Genomic DNA, 16,508 nt, shown 5'->3' on the forward strand with positions numbered 1-16,508 from the left:
ACCCACAAGACAGCTCAAACATTTTTGGAAGCTGGGAAGTAGATGAATGTGGCAGTGACAATACCATGTGCCTAGTAACCACCATTTTGGTTTTTCTCCCTAGGAATACTCGATTTGCAAGTCTGGCTCAGTAGGAAAAGCCACATGACCAGAAATGTCCATGTGTTTACTCTACAGAAAGGATGTATTATGCATCCAGGTGAGACCCATACATGTATAATCGTCTACTCTCTCCTCTTTTCCATTGCAATCTGAGGGCCATGTGTGAAGCCCCACAAGATGGAAGGGGATTGGGCTCCTGAGACATTCCTTGGAGGAGAGCTGCCTAACTCACATTGGATTGCAATGTGAAAATTTTTTTTAACTTTTTCTCTATCGACCCATTCCATACGTGAGTGCATTTGTTTTTATTTCGGCATAGTTTAGCATGCCCTAGCTAAACCATAAATTAGAAATTTGAAGAAAACTAAAATAGTGACAAACAAATGAGACAATTCAAGGAATAAAGCAAACAAACAATAAAAAAAAACAATGAATTAGTATTTCCAGAATGACAAAAAAGATATCCCATGAATGGAACAAGAGTGGGATGCCATATAAACAACAGGCAGCAAAAAAGAAAGAACCCTGAAAAACTAAAGAAAAAAAAAACCTATAAAATATGGTAGTTAAAAAATCAGTCAATCAATAGAAAGGCTGGAAGATGACTCTAAGGCAAAATCTGATTGTATTGAAAAAGATGAAGAGATAATTAATCAATAAGAAATAAAAAGAAAAGACTGAAAGATTGGTTTAGGAAATCTAACACCAAACTAATAGGTAAAAACAGAGATTTTGAAAAGAGAACAAATTATCAAAGAAATAATAAAATAACATTCCCCAGAACTGAAGTTCATGAGACTTCACGCTGAAAAAGTCCACAAAAAGTGCATCATCATGAATAATAATATAATCCACAAAGAGACATGTTGTCATGAAATTTAATTTTTAAAATTTTTTAAATGAAATTTTAGAAAAACAGAATAAAAAGAATGTCTTAAAAACTTTCATAGGGAAAACAACATGGGTACCTAGGAAGAAAGAGGAATCAGAATAGCAATGAAAGTTTAAAAATGCAGACATGATGTCAAAATCCTCAGTGGAAACAATTTTTAACCTTGCATTGTATACCTAGTTAAGCTATCAATCCAGTGGGAGGCTAGAAAAATGATCATTTCAAATGTCAAGCTCTCAAAAAATTTACCTTTTACACACCTATACCCAAAATGATATTTCTCCAAAAAAGAAAGGCAATAAAGCAAGAATAGGGGACCCTTGGATTGAGAACACAGGGACACCAACACAGGAGAGAAGTAAAAGGAATTCCCAAACCCACAGTTACAGAAGACTTGCAGGGGAGAATTCCCACAGGGGTCCAGTCCTGATTGGAGAAGGAGACAGAAGTCTCCAGGAAAGAGGTCTTCAGGAAACAAAACACAGTCTATAAATGGAACTTTACCTGTAACACACTGCTTGATTCAGCATTCAGAAATATTGTCCTTATCATAATAATTTAAATATGAATATTCAATATGACTGTTAACTGGCCTTCATAAAGCCAAGTTAAGCCAATTTAAAAGATCATGGATATATCCTGAACAGTGTCCTTGCATAATGGAAGCTATACTTCCTGAAACCAAAATGAGATACTTGGGAAACAAATGTGAGTGAGCAGTACTGTCATTTTTGAAATGAACAGGTTTTCTATCTTCATTTTTCAAATATGAGTGCCCCTTTAAGAGTTTTCTACAGAGATGCTTCTTAACTAGTCCTTTTAAAGACCTGTCTTCATGGAGAGCCTGGGTGGCTCAGTTGGTTAAGCATCTGCCTTCTGCTCATGATCTCAATCTCGATGGAGCCCCGCCTTGGGCTCCCGGCTCAGTGGGGAGTCTGCTTCTCCCTCTCCCTCTGCCTCTTCCCTCCTGGCTTGTGCTCTCTATTCTCTCTCTCTCAAATAAATAAACAAAATCTTTAAAAAAAAAAGAGAGACATGTCCTTGCAACATCACCATCTTTTTAAGACTGTGTATTTCAGAAAAATATCCCAGTCCAAATTTCTGAAAACGTTGGACTGGAATAAATGTAAACTTTAGGAGCATAGTACTGGATAGATTTCTTTCATAGAATTGGGTATTTAACGTTGTGTACAGGACTGACCAATTTCTAAAAAAATTTTATAGATGAAAAACTATTTTTGATGGATATTTTATATGATTATTCACTTCATAAAGTACTTATTCACTTTAACAACTTTATGAATTGTCTTAATATTAGTTGTTGCAAAGTGCTTGCTGGAACCCTAACAATCTCAAGAGTTACTTTACATCCCACATATATGGTTTCTACACAGTGACTGTATAGACGTATGTTGGCAAGAGCCCTTCCATTGTCTATGACCCAAACACCCATTTGCAAATGTCTCCTAATGGCGGATTGTTACAGAACAAAGTAGGGTGTCTGGTTTTTCAATGTCCACAATCCGTTCCTTAAAATGGTAGGTTTCTGGAGTCCTGGGTCAAGTGTAACGCTAACAAAACGTGACTTCTCTATCTGTAAAGCATCTCAACATCCAAATAAATGGTACATTCAAAGGTCTATTCACTTTTATGGTTGGCAAGCATTTGCTGATCTTCCACTGTCTCAAGGAATAGGCTACAAGCATGAGTGAATTTGCTGGATCTAAAGTCTCTATCAAAGGGAAGTGCTGGATTATGATTAGGGGCCCAGAGCGAAGCAGGCAGAGTTTCTCTCCGTTTCCATCCTCAGCACCCATGGACCTAAAATGGCACGACACAGAGGTCCCAGATGACAAGGGCTGGCTCTTTTGGTACACAGACTTTCAGCCCCGCACTAATCTGGAGTGCTGGGTAAAGATTCCTGAGAACAGCTAATCATTATTAATTCCTTTAGAATTCATTGCAATAACATCAATCACAGCGAACTCATTTGGTATTAATATGGATGTAATGTGAAAATGAATAATGCACACAGGAGTTTTTATATTCCTATTTTAGAAAAATAGTTATGAACAATGTATTTCTCTTTCCATTGTCAAATCAGCACCTCTGAGAGGTTTTCTATCAATTACCTTCATCATCATTCCAGTTGAAATCTTGTCAGAGCAAACATATTTCAAAGGATTATATCCAAGTGCATTACAGCATTTCTGGCTCTTTGGAATAAGTTCAGTCTCACAGCATTTTACTGGCACTGGGTCATTCTTTTTAACATGTGCTTTAGACTCTCCACTGGAAGCTGCGCAGCATATGGTATCTGACATATTCACATAATCCTGCCCACAACAGAACATCCCTGCAACAATAAAATGTTATATATGAATATGAAATAAAAAAAGGGAAGAAAACGGAGACTGCTATAAAGTTTGGTATAAAAATGTCAGACCCGGGCAGTTGCTGAAATGGCACAATACCTAAGGTAGCATTTCCCTACCAAAGTGATTTAAATGTGCAGTGAGGGGTCCTTCTTACCAAGGCACTCGACACTAATTAGGTAAAGAACACACAAGAGGAAGTGTTCCAAAATCATTCAGTGGGGCCAGACTTCCCCCAAGCTCCATTAAAAAAAAAAAAAAAAGCCCTGATTTCCGTCATGAGAATTACCTGCCCACGTTGCGATGATAACATCGTGTTGCAGGAAAAGGGACAAAGTGCAGGGGATCAGAGGGAAGCTCTAGAAATTTGCAAGGGAGAAAAGGTCACCAAGGCACACTGGGATAAGAGCCTAGTCAGAGTAGAGAGGTAGGAACATCCTGGCATTGGAGACGCTGTGGTAGGAGTCTTATTGTAAGTTTTCGCCTGGCTTTAGGGTGCACACACTGGCTTCTTGTGAACCCAGCAGCAGCGGTAACCATTCTTTCTTCATGAGATAGATTTGTTCAAACCAGCTGAGCTTGCTCACTGATCATGTGAACAATCTGGCCTATTTTTTGAGCAGCACCATGTTCTTGACCCATCGCTGGACATGGATAAGAGGTTGGAGGCAGCGACAGAAAGACCTTGTAAGAAGGAGCATTGATCATCACTTGTTGAGGAAAGACACATGTGTCTTTCATACCAAATAGCCTCCTTTCTCGCACCCAATTCAGTTTAACTGCCTGTTTGTTGTTCACATCATCTAGATCTTGCCATAGAAGAGATATGGAAGAAATTTAGACATAAAAGCCTAAATAAATAAACAAGACTCTAGAGTCAGATTAAGGCAGAAATTAAGGTGCCTATATCCCATGTCACAGTGCTATTATATCAGAATTTATATCCAGTGATAAAGCAGTACAGTGTGATGAATGATTTATTTTAATTAGAATTTTGTTTATTTATTATTAGTCCTGACTGAAAACATAAAGAACCTCAACTTCAAAGTGCCCTGGGGACCTGAATTGTTTGTTCTGGTCCTGTACAAACACCTGCAGTATGAAAGACACTCCTAATAATAGACCAGCGAGTTTTAAGTGCTTTTTATTTAAAAAAAAAATTATTGAAAGTACACACTGGCTTGGTACACACCTTAAGAAAGGTGTTTAGCCACACATGACTCCAAAGAACTCTCTCACTGATCTTTCCATTTTAAAAAAATATCTCCCAATATTTTAAGATGATATACATTGATCATAATGGAGTTTTAGCATGCCATCTAAATGTGGTAACTGTTCAAAGTAATTGGTTTAAAAGTGAACTGTTTCCTTTGGTGCTTTATTAGTAATTTTCATTGTTTTAAAATTTCCAGGAAAAATTTTTTTCACATAAATACACACAGCAGAGGTATCATTGTAATCTGAGTTTTGATTATGATAAAATGGTAAAAATGACATGCTATACACACAAGTGCACACAAACAATAAAAAGAAAAATCTACAGTTTCAAGCTTTGTATTGTTTGGACAATTTTTTCCTGCTGCCTTCTGATCAGACATTTGAATACAACCTTGGGTTTTTTACTGTCATTTTTTTCTCTAACAGTTTTCTTAAAATAATTCATGTTTCAATTTTAAAGAGCAATCTGAAAACTGAAAACTGACCCTTTAGGGAGCAGAATACATTCTCCCCCTCTACTCCCAAGTTACTTGATGGTTTCACCATGCTTTAAGTATAAAATCAAAATGCAGACATTGACCTAATTCAAAACTCCTAATCAGTCATCTGATCGCTCTGAGGGACTTTTGACAGGTCAACTAAAATTTTGATAATGAACTGTTTTTACACTAGGAAAAAAAAAGCCTGCTTTCTTTCACAAAGAGCTTCATCTTTGTTTCACTGAATTAAAATTTTCAGCCAAGATTCCACTCTCATAACAAGAAGTGACTCCCTTTCTAGTTTCTTTGGTAAACCATTACTTCTTTAATTATTATCAACCTTGTTCCAGTGTGATAAATTGCTAATTACTTAATACCCTAATCAACGTTCATTCTTTGCACAGATAAACTGTGACAGTGCCATTAATTTAAATAGTAATTTCACTTAATGGCCAGAACGGCACACCAGACTTTTATGCAGCATTTTCTGAAGACTGCATCCATCACTGCAATATTCTGACATAAAGATGTCTGACGTGCACTAACTCACTTAGGGAGAGCAGATGTTGCAGAGCAGAGTTTGGTAGTAATTCCCATAGTGCATCACTTCAGCATGAATGAGCTGCAAATTCAGAGACAGACAATCTTCTGAAACTGCATTGCAATAACTTTTGACCCCTGCCTAATTTATCACACGTAGCACTTGACTTTTGAACTTTGACACGCAGAATGCACAATTTTAAATATGCCAAAAGAAAAACAAAACAGGTCATGTATTGTTCATGGATCGATCTATTCTTCCAGAGGCTGTTCCTTAAATTTGTACAAAGGTCAAGATTGTCTTTGGACAGATGTTACTAAAGCGGTACAGTACACATAGAGCTATTAGACATTTATTTTTGATATCAAACTGCATATTTTTATCCTCCCAAGCAGCATATATATCCAACAGATAGCTTCCATTTTTTGAATACAATTGAGAAAAGAGTGAAGGAAAGAATCTTTTACTCACAACACTATGAATAGTTTCAATATATTACTAATACTCATTTAGTGGCCATGGCTGACAAGGAAAGCATTTATAAACATATAGTCCTGATGAATTTCTAAATTGTTAATTCTGTAAAACATGTGTTCCATTTCTAGAAAAAAAGGCCAAGAATTATGACTCATGCTTTTGAGATAAAAACAGTAAAGTAGTAAAGAACAAAGTTTAGAACATGACAAATTAATGGGCGACTCTGGAACTGATCATGGGGACCACATTTTAAGCCAAGGGACTATATTTTAGGCCTGTAAGATTGAAAAAAAATTTTTCTGATTAGTCATTCTTAGGACAAGCTTATAAAATTGGTGGCAGAATATGAAAGAAAAGAAATGCATGCTTGTCTCCACCAGTAGATGGCCCCATGGCTACCACCACAAAACTAACAAAGGGTAGAGCAAAAATGCTCCCCAAATCATTGAGATGCATTTTTTCTACATTACACCTTTCAAAAATTCATTATGTCATAAGGAAATCTTCCCGAAAAATATTATTTAGTACTGCTCTTTCACAATGGATTTCTGTGCTGTATTTCCCTCTTCACAAAGTTTCCAGTTCCTATCTTCTATAACAAATAGCGGTAGTCATTCGTTCTGCCAAAGTCTGACTCCAGGACATGGAAACTCAGTATTCTATTACAAAGCAGTTCCAACCCAGAGTTTCCTATCCGAGGCTGCCTGGACAGCATTTGTAACAGAGATCGGGCAATACGTTCCAAAGGTATGTCATGATCAGTTTCTCATGGCTAACAGAAAATTCTGGTCTCTTTGAATGATATGGAGACTTTAATGTTCATCTCTTAATACTAAAAGATATAATCAAGTCCAATCCATGATTAATGGCATAAATGATAAAACCATACAAGCAAACACTAAGAATAAAAAGAGTAATAAAGAGGTTTAAAATACATCCAAAGAAAATGGTTAAGAATACATATCCACTGCAATGATGAGCATGACTTTCATCCCGAGATACCTGTATAACACTCCTATACAACTCATCTGCCCAGAGAGAGCAGTAAAAACATAAACGCTACCCCAGCACTTCTGTTCCAACAGCATCTGTTAATTCACTCCATTTATAAAATACATATTGACAAAGACAACTGAACTGGGACCAGGGAGATTTGATTTGGTGTGAGAAAGTCAATTCAATGTGATTTTGTTAAAGGGCTCCTGCAGGCAAATAAAAGAGTTTAAGTAATAAAGTACATAAAGAGATGTTTTACGAGCCAGCCCGGTCTTATGGCAGGCACACAATGCCAGGCAGTGAGATAGGCCAGGCTTAGGAATAATATTATGAGATCCAAACCTTCGTGTAGCAGGTATGGTGTTGCTAGGTTGAGGAGAAAAAGGGCCATATGGATATTCTGGAAGGTCACTGAGGTCACAGTCATTAGGGGCGACAGGAGGGAGCAGCAGCAGAGAGAGGAAAAAGACAGGTGGAATGTGTCTATTTTCACTGAAACCTGCAGGAAGGTCAAGAGAATAAAAAGAGATTTTTTTTTTTTCCTTTTTAGAAGTATCATTCCTTCCGTCCACCATGATTACCAGCCTTGGCAGAACTGCAGAATGTCGTGAGAAACTCTAGAGCAGATCTTGAGTCACAGGAGCTAAGTAACGTTGCAATTTGCTTAAGAAATATTTGACAAGCGNGAACTGTTTTTACGCTAGGAAAAAAAAAAGCCTGCTTTCTTTCACAAAGAGCTTCATCTTTGTTTCACTGAATTAAAATTTTCAGCCAAGATTCCACTCTCATAACAAGAAGTGACTCCCTTTCTAGTTTCTTTGGTAAACCATTACTTCTTTAATTATTATCAACCTTGTTCCAGTGTGATAAATTGCTAATTACTTAATACCCTAATCAACGTTCATTCTTTGCACAGATAAACTGTGACAGTGCCATTAATTTAAATAGTAATTTCACTTAATGGCCAGAACGGCACACCAGACTTTTATGCAGCATTTTCTGAAGACTGCATCCATCACTGCAATATTCTGACATAAAGATGTCTGACGTGCACTAACTCACTTAGGGAGAGCAGATGTTGCAGAGCAGAGTTTGGTAGTAATTCCCATAGTGCATCACTTCAGCATGAATGAGCTGCAAATTCAGAGACAGACAATCTTCTGAAACTGCATTGCAATAACTTTTGACCCCTGCCTAATTTATCACACGTAGCACTTGACTTTTGAACTTTGACACGCAGAATGCACAATTTTAAATATGCCAAAAGAAAAACAAAACAGGTCGTGTATTGTTCATGGATCGATCTATTCTTCCAGAGGCTGTTCCTTAAATTTGTACGAAGGTCAAGATTGTCTTTGGACAGATGTTACTAAAGCGGTACAGTACACATAGAGCTATTAGACATTTATTTTTGATATCAAACTGCATATTTTTATCCTCCCAAGCAGCATATATATCCAACAGATAGCTTCCATTTTTTGAATACAATTGAGAAAAGAGTGAAGGAAAGAATCTTTTACTCACAACACTATGAATAGTTTCAATATATTACTAATACTCATTTAGTGGCCATGGATGACAAGGAAAGCATTTATAAACATATAGTCCTGATGAATTTCTAAATTGTTAATTCTGTAAAACATGTGTTCCATTTCTAGAAAAAAAGGCCAAGAATTATGACTCATGCTTTTGAGATAAAAACAGTAAAGTAGTAAAGAACAAAGTTTAGAACATGACAAATTAATGGGCGACTCTGGAACTGATCATGGGGACCACATTTTAAGCCAAGGGACTATATTTTAGGCCTGTAAGATTGAAAAAAAATTTTTCTGATTAGTCATTCTTAGGACAAGCTTATAAAATTGGTGGCAGAATATGAAAGAAAAGAAATGCATGCTTGTCTCCACCAGTAGATGGCCCCATGGCTACCACCACAAAACTAACAAAGGGTAGAGCAAAAATGCTCCCCAAATCATTGAGATGCATTTTTTCTACATTACACCTTTCAAAAATTCATTATGTCATAAGGAAATCTTCCCGAAAAATATTATTTAGTAAAGCTCTTTCACAATGGATTTCTGTGCTGTATTTCCCTCTTCACAAAGTTTCCAGTTCCTATCTTCTATAACAAATAGCGGTAGTCATTCGTTCTGCCAAAGTCTGACTCCAGGACATGGAAACTCAGTATTCTATTACAAAGCAGTTCCAACCCAGAGTTTCCTATCCGAGGCTGCCTGGACAGCATTTGTAACAGAGATCGGGCAATACGTTCCAAAGGTATGTCATGATCAGTTTCTCATGGCTAACAGAAAATTCTGGTCTCTTTGAATGATATGGAGACTTTAATGTTCATCTCGTAATACTAAAAGATATAATCAAGTCCAATCCATGATTAATGGCATAAATGATAAAACCATACAAGCAAACACTAAGAATAAAAAGAGTAATAACGAGGTTTAAAATACATACAAAGAAAATGGTTAAGAATACATATCCACTGCAATGATGAGCATGACTTTCATCCCGAGATACCTGTATAACACTCCTATACAACTCATCTGCCCAGAGAGAGCAGTAAAAACATAAACGCTACCCCAGCACTTCTGTTCCAACAGCATCTGTTAATTCACTCCATTTATAAAATACATATTGACAAAGACAACTGAACTGGGACCAGGGAGATTTGATTTGGTGTGAGAAAGTCAATTCAATGTGATTTTGTTAAAGGGCTCCTGCAGGCAAATAAAAGAGTTTAAGTAATAAAGTACATAAAGAGATGTTTTACGAGCCAGCCCGGTCTTATGGCAGGCACACAATGCCAGGCAGTGAGATAGGCCAGGCTTAGGAATAATATTATGAGATCCAAACCTTCGTGTAGCAGGTATGGTGTTGCTAGGTTGAGGAGAAAAAGGGCCATATGGATATTCTGGAAGGTCACTGAGGTCACAGTCATTAGGGGCGACAGGAGGGAGCAGCAGCAGAGAGAGGAAAAAGACAGGTGGAATGCGTCTATTTTCACTGAAACCTGCAGGAAGGTCAAGAGAATAAAAAGAGATTTTTTTTTTTTCCTTTTTAGAAGTATCATTCCTTCCGTCCACCATGATTACCAGCCTTGGCAGAACTGCAGAATGTCGTGAGAAACTCTAGAGCAGATCTTGAGTCAACAGGAGCTAAGTAATGCTGCAATTTGCTTAAGAAATATTTGACAAGCGTGGAAAATCACAGTGAAGTCAATAAGAAGTGATGTTGGGGCCCACAGATGGACTTCAGGGGTGCATGAAATTGCAGGCAAATTTCTGTGTATATTCTATGTACTGGTATTTGCAGTGAGGATTTGTAACTTTCGGAAGATTCTTAAGGGAGCGTATGGCCCCCGAAAGTTTAGGAACCATTGTCCCGATGGACAGTTACCTCTGCTTAATTTCTTAAAACAGGTACGTTTCACTTTTTGGCAGTAGTGTTCTGACTTATTTTTCCTTTTCTTTCACATTCATTTTGCCACCAAAATCTAATTTATCATCTTACGTCACAGTTCTTATCATCACATTGACCCTTCCTTGCTTACTGAATAATGGTCAGATCCTTTTGCCTACTCAGACATAGCTCCCTCTATCTCCTTGCACACAGTGGATCCCTCCAACAAACCCAACTGCTCACTACTACTTGGACATGCGTCACAGAGGCCAATTTCACACTTTAGCTCAAGCTATGCCCTTAAGCTGCAATGTCCTTCTTCCATCTACGCATCTCAAAATCTTACCCATTATTTGAGGCTCCAATCCAATGGTTTAGCTTTTTCTATCACCTTGGCTGGAGTGATCTCTCAGTCTTAGGAATATACTTGTGTTCATCCCTCTTTTATGGACTGTGTTTAACCTTATAGGTAATCTCCTCCTTGATTAGGTTATAAGTCCTTAAGGATGAAAATGGAATCTTAGCCATTTTTATAATGGCAAAGCACCAAGAATAGTGTATTGAGTATAGTCACTACACAATACATTTNAAAGAAGTCAAGAGCATGGACTCTGTCACCATTTGGTTGGAGTCAGAATCCCTTCTTAGCCACAGTGGCAAGAATTCACAGACAAATCTCCCAGCTTCCCTTGCATTTAGGTGTTGACAGATAGCTGAGTTGTAGTCAGTGAAATGTTAATTTAAATATTTGCTATTCCTAGGCCTAGCAAATAAAAAGCTCACACACACATTATTCCATGCTCCTTTCCCTTTCTGGCTGCAGAAATGGATACAACCCCCAGGTGACTCNTTATGTTAAAACTCTGACTCATTATGGTATGGAGAGGGTAACACTTTTGCATCCCCCTGAACTGGCATACATTTTCTGTCTATAAGGGACATATTTTTAGGTACTCATCTAAAAGAGGAGATACTCAACTGGTTAATGATAGCACAGGATAACTAACTAAGTACCATGATTTTCTAGTACTCATGATTACCATGCCTTAAAGCAGTGATTCACAAAGTTTGGTCTTAGGACCCCCTTACATTTTACAAATAATTGAGGACTCCATATAGCTTTTGTTTATGTGGGTTATATCTGTGGATAAATATTGGGTTAGAGCCTAAAACAAAAATTTTGAAATATGTATTTATTAATTCATTTAAAATGATAAATATATCTCATGTTAACATAAATATTTATGAAAAATAAATGCATTTTCCAAACTGAGAAAAGTAAGTGAGAAGAATGACATTGTTTTGTATTTTTGCAAGCCTCTCTAATGTCTGGCTTACTAGAAGGAATTAACTTCTCATACCTGCTTCTGCATTCAATTGTTGCAACGTCACATGCCATGCAAACTGAAAAACTCCACTGTATATTCATGAAAGAATGAGATTTAAAAAGGCATATAATAGGTTAGTATTATTATGAAAATCATTTTGATCTCACAGACCACCTGCAAATGACTTTCTCCAAAGGGTCAGACTCTTAGAAGCCCCAGGTCATTCTTTAAAAGTCACTGTCTCAGGGCTTAACCCTCATATGTGGTACCCTGTCTTCTAACTTTGGCACACATTAGGTGTGCAGTCAAAGGGCAGAGTTTATAATGCCTCTTTTTTTCTTCCAGAAAATGTTTGCAGCTTGGTAGTTTATTATACTGGCCCTGCTCAGTAGACCTGACAAACATTGATATGGCTTGGGTTGGAGAGTATCCAATGCTTGTCCAGCTATCAGAACGATCAAAGAAGTCAAGAGCATGGACTCTGTCACCATTTGGTTGGAGTCAGAATCCCTTCTTAGCCACAGTGGCAAGAATTCACAGACAAATCTCCCAGCTTCCCTTGCATTTAGGTGTTGACAGATAGCTGAGTTGTAGTCAGTGAAATGTTAATTTAAATATTTGCTATTCCTAGGCCTAGCAAATAAAAAGCTCACACACACATTATTCCATGCTCCTTTCCCTTTCTGGCTGCAGAAATGGATACAACCCCCAGGTGACTGTAGAATCTGGCAGTCCAACAGGTAGCTCATAACTAGGAAAGAGAGCTGACCTACAGATAGGTTCATATCTCCATGCTATTATATAAGAAAAAGTAAACCCCTATTGTATTTGAGCCTTTACAAATTTGGGGGTTCATTTATAATAGCAATTAATGTTACCTGAAGTAATGCAGCCACTTGCTAGCTATGTGATCTGGGGATAGTGTCTCTCTTTTGTGAAGTGCATCTGTTTTCTCATCTCGAAAATGGAGAGAAGATTAGTACTTACCTCGTAGGGTTGTTGTGAGGTTTACGTGCGTTATAAATGTATTGGTGTATATGAAGTACATAGAACTCTGCTTCGCAAATAGTGAACATAGAATGTTGTTTACTTTTTAGCATAGTTGTATCTTGTCTCCTGACCATCGTGTACATCTTTTAGTCGATAAGCAGTGTCTAGGAGACCCTTGACCAGGCTGGATTCCCTGACTAGACTTCAGTTATCTTAGAACTCTAACTTCTTAAGGCTACAATTCATGGGGAAATTTTCTGAAAGGACTATGTGTTTATACCGGACTCTTGTGTATCATATGATTTAATGCATCATTCATTTTCAAAGACCTTGGCAAGTTAGTTTTTGTTTTTGTGTCTTGGTTTTACCTGGCAAAGTAGACTTTCTTTTTACCTTATACTGAATGAAGATCCAGGTATCCTGTGCCATGTACTGGAGGTAATCCTTAAATTTTGGGGGTTAATGGAAGTATCCTAATTGAAACCTAATTCTGTTGTCCATAGGACAACTATCCATCACCACTATTTTCTGGACAGTTGATGCAGATCGACAAAAGACAGTGGACTATCAAACGGTTCGACAGTATACATATTAAAATCTTCCTCTAAATTCGTCCTACCAGGTTGGATTAAAAAAGAATGAATACATGGATATAGTGTGGATCCAGATGGGTGATTTATAGCTTCATAGAATAGTAAATGCCTTGGAAACACACTTGATGGTTGTCCAAAGATAAAATGAAAAACTAGAAATCAGGTATTTTTTGGCTCAAAGAAGAAGAAAAATATTTTCCATACTGGGACTACTGAAATTTAGTTGTGAATAATATAATTAAGCACCTCTTACTTATTTAAGGGCTATGAAAATACTGAGAGTCTAGGATTCTTGTTAAGGCACAAGATTCAGGCACCCCTAGGATTAATACTTTTAAAATTGTTTTCACTGATTAGGTTTGTTCTTGAAGTGTTCTTCTTAGCAGTTTTCATCAGAACTTTACATAGAAGAGAATGTATACAAAAAGATGGTATTTAACAGTAACACTACAATAATTTAAATAACCATTACTGATGTTATGGGTAATACTTTGAAGGCTTTTTAAAAAAGAAGCAATTATAGAAAAGCAATAGGGAATTCATAGTTCATCTGCATCAAGATATAATGATGTCCTGAAATCATGCTCAGAGAAGGGCTGGAGTTCCAACCCTTGCAGGATACATGAGCAGATTTACCCTGAAGCTGATGAAGCTTGAGTTTCAGGGCCCTTTACTTACATGAGCCCCTTCCGAGGTAGGCACTATTACATATTTTTATAAAATTAGCAATGTATAATATTTAACTACAATTTGTTATAGCTTCTGTCTCTTGCCCCTTTAACTTGCCTTCTGTCTTATGTGTTCTTGTATTGATTAAAATAGGAGAGTGACCATGTACATCTTTGAAATCTAACTAAGGGGAAGTTGATTTGGGAAAATATTTAGTTTGGGTTCAGTAGCTATGTTTATATGGCTTCTGTCACTTCTATAAAAAAGTCATTAAGGCTTGCATAGGCCATTTTAACTGTAATTTGGGAAGATAAGGGATAAGAGAAATTACAGACTCCTAATTTGGATGCATGTAAAGGGAAGCTTTAAAGAAAGAGAAAGATCAGAGAGAAAAATTAATGGAATATGAAACAAAAGCTGTAAAACTGAACAACAGAATCAACTGAACTATTCTGACATCTAGAAGAGAATTATAACAAAGTAAATTTTAGATCATAACAAAGGTAGTAAACTATTAAAATAAAATGATGGATCTAGGATTGAAGCATAAATTATTACAAATTATGAAGAAAGGTAACTCATAAATACATTGGAAAAATTTATACTTTTGCTGATGTATGGATAAAATAGTGGCAACATGATAACATACAACTCAAATTCAATTATATAACAAGGATACCCATAAAAAACTGGTTAATAATGTTGTCAATTCAACGAATATTTAAGACAAGTTACTGCAAATCACTTTAAGACAAGAAAACTTAAAATGCTCTTTAATCTTAGAAAGATCCTTAATAGATATTTCTCCAAATTTTACAATAATCCTAAACATTTACATAATATTACAATAATAAGTTTTGAAGCTTAAAGCCACTTTTCTAAACTTGAAATAACTAAAAATGTTTTGATTAATCATGTGACAGGAAAGAATGAATTATCTTTCTAGAGGTAAATGGTACAAAGCCATTGTCCCATGAAGAGGTGATCAAGGATATAAGTTAAACGTGTCAGGGGGAGAAAAGAGGGAGGTCAGAAGTTATAGAATTCAAACATACTATTTTTATGTTAGTGGGATTTGCTAGATTTCCTTTTTTCGATTAGTAATTTTTATAATTTATTTTCCCCTTCTAAGTAAATATTATTTTTATATTTTGTCTTATCTTAAATCATTTTATTTTCTTTCCTTAGAGTCCCCCAAATTGTATAACTTTCAGGCACCCCAAAATCTGTATCTGACTATGATGTGATCTCGGACACGGTCTAATCTCTGTGCCTCAGTTTCCTCATTTTTAAAATGTAGATAATAATAGAACCTATCTAGTAAGACAGTTATAAAGGTTAATCGAAAAAAAGACTAACTGAGGTAATAATGTATAAAACATTGGGCATAGTACCTGGTTGATAGTAAGTACTCCATCAATGATAATGATTGCTTTTAAAATTAGTGATAATTTAATAACTACAAATTAGTGATAATTGAATAATGGAGCAAAAGAATTGGCATAATGTCATCAATAATAATTTTGTGTACTGTTAGCAATTGCTAGAAAATTTGCTAGGAAATATTCTCTTGATCCAGAACCAATACATTCACATGTGTTTTTGTTTTTGTTTATGGTGTATATGACACTTGTCAAGAGGAAAGAGTTTTCATCTGTTTTAATGAAGTGCATCACATGAACATAAAAAATGTGAAATTACATTTTTATTTGTGATACAATATGTACTTAAATTTTGCATTAGATATAATTAACATGAGCTTTCATTCCTTATTTGCTTTATATCTAGGGCAAGTTTCTCAACCCTGTTTCTCAGATTTTCTACCTACTGAAAGGTAGACAAGGGCTCCTTACCTGGAAGGCGGCTGTATGCCATGCCCTCTTCTTCTCCACCACAGCATTCTAAATCTATGCTTACAATCTGTCCACCACAGCACTGCTGGCCATGGCCATCATGAAGCCTCCCAGCACAGCAAATCTGGTTTCCTGAGGTGGAGTAAGGCATTCTGCCACAGCAGGAGTCACCGATGCCAGTGGAAACCCGATTGTGCTGTTCATCTGGACAACATACTTCACCTGTCAATTTAAGACAACAATCATTGCATGAGTTAAAAAAATATGCTTTGACTCACAATGAAATTTTATCACAATCATCTTGCAGATGCCAACTGGTTGACAGAACTACTAGAAAGAATGCTGTCATTTTGGAGTTGCAAAATTTCAATACAACTTTAAAATTTTTGCATTAAAGATGTATAAACGTGTGTCTACTCACATACATATGTTGTAAATTAGAGGTAATGCTATGTTGCCTATTTCCTCACTCGCCCCTAAGAAATAAGCACATTATGTCTGGTAACATGATTAAGTAACATCACAAGAAAGTTTGCCTATGAATACTTTTCTATCTACGTAGTGTGTGTGTGTGTGTGTGT

General features: G+C 36.5%; 1 protein-coding gene across 1 annotated transcript in view; it reads right to left on the reverse strand.

Annotated features, from left to right (window-relative positions):
* USH2A (usherin) overlaps positions 1 to 16,508 on the reverse strand; it is a 729,748-nt gene that overhangs the window by 172,305 nt on the left and 540,935 nt on the right. Inside the window, exons 40-41 of the mRNA XM_034667668.1 lie at positions 15,928 to 16,149; positions 3,127 to 3,350 (exon numbers count right to left, since the gene is read on the reverse strand). Coding sequence (XP_034523559.1) covers positions 3,127 to 3,350; positions 15,928 to 16,149 — 446 coding nt within the window. The remainder of the gene's footprint in view (positions 1 to 3,126; positions 3,351 to 15,927; positions 16,150 to 16,508) is intronic.

This window comes from Ailuropoda melanoleuca, chromosome 8 (genome assembly GCF_002007445.2).
Source record: "Ailuropoda melanoleuca isolate Jingjing chromosome 8, ASM200744v2, whole genome shotgun sequence".
NCBI lineage: Eukaryota > Metazoa > Chordata > Mammalia > Carnivora > Ursidae > Ailuropoda > Ailuropoda melanoleuca.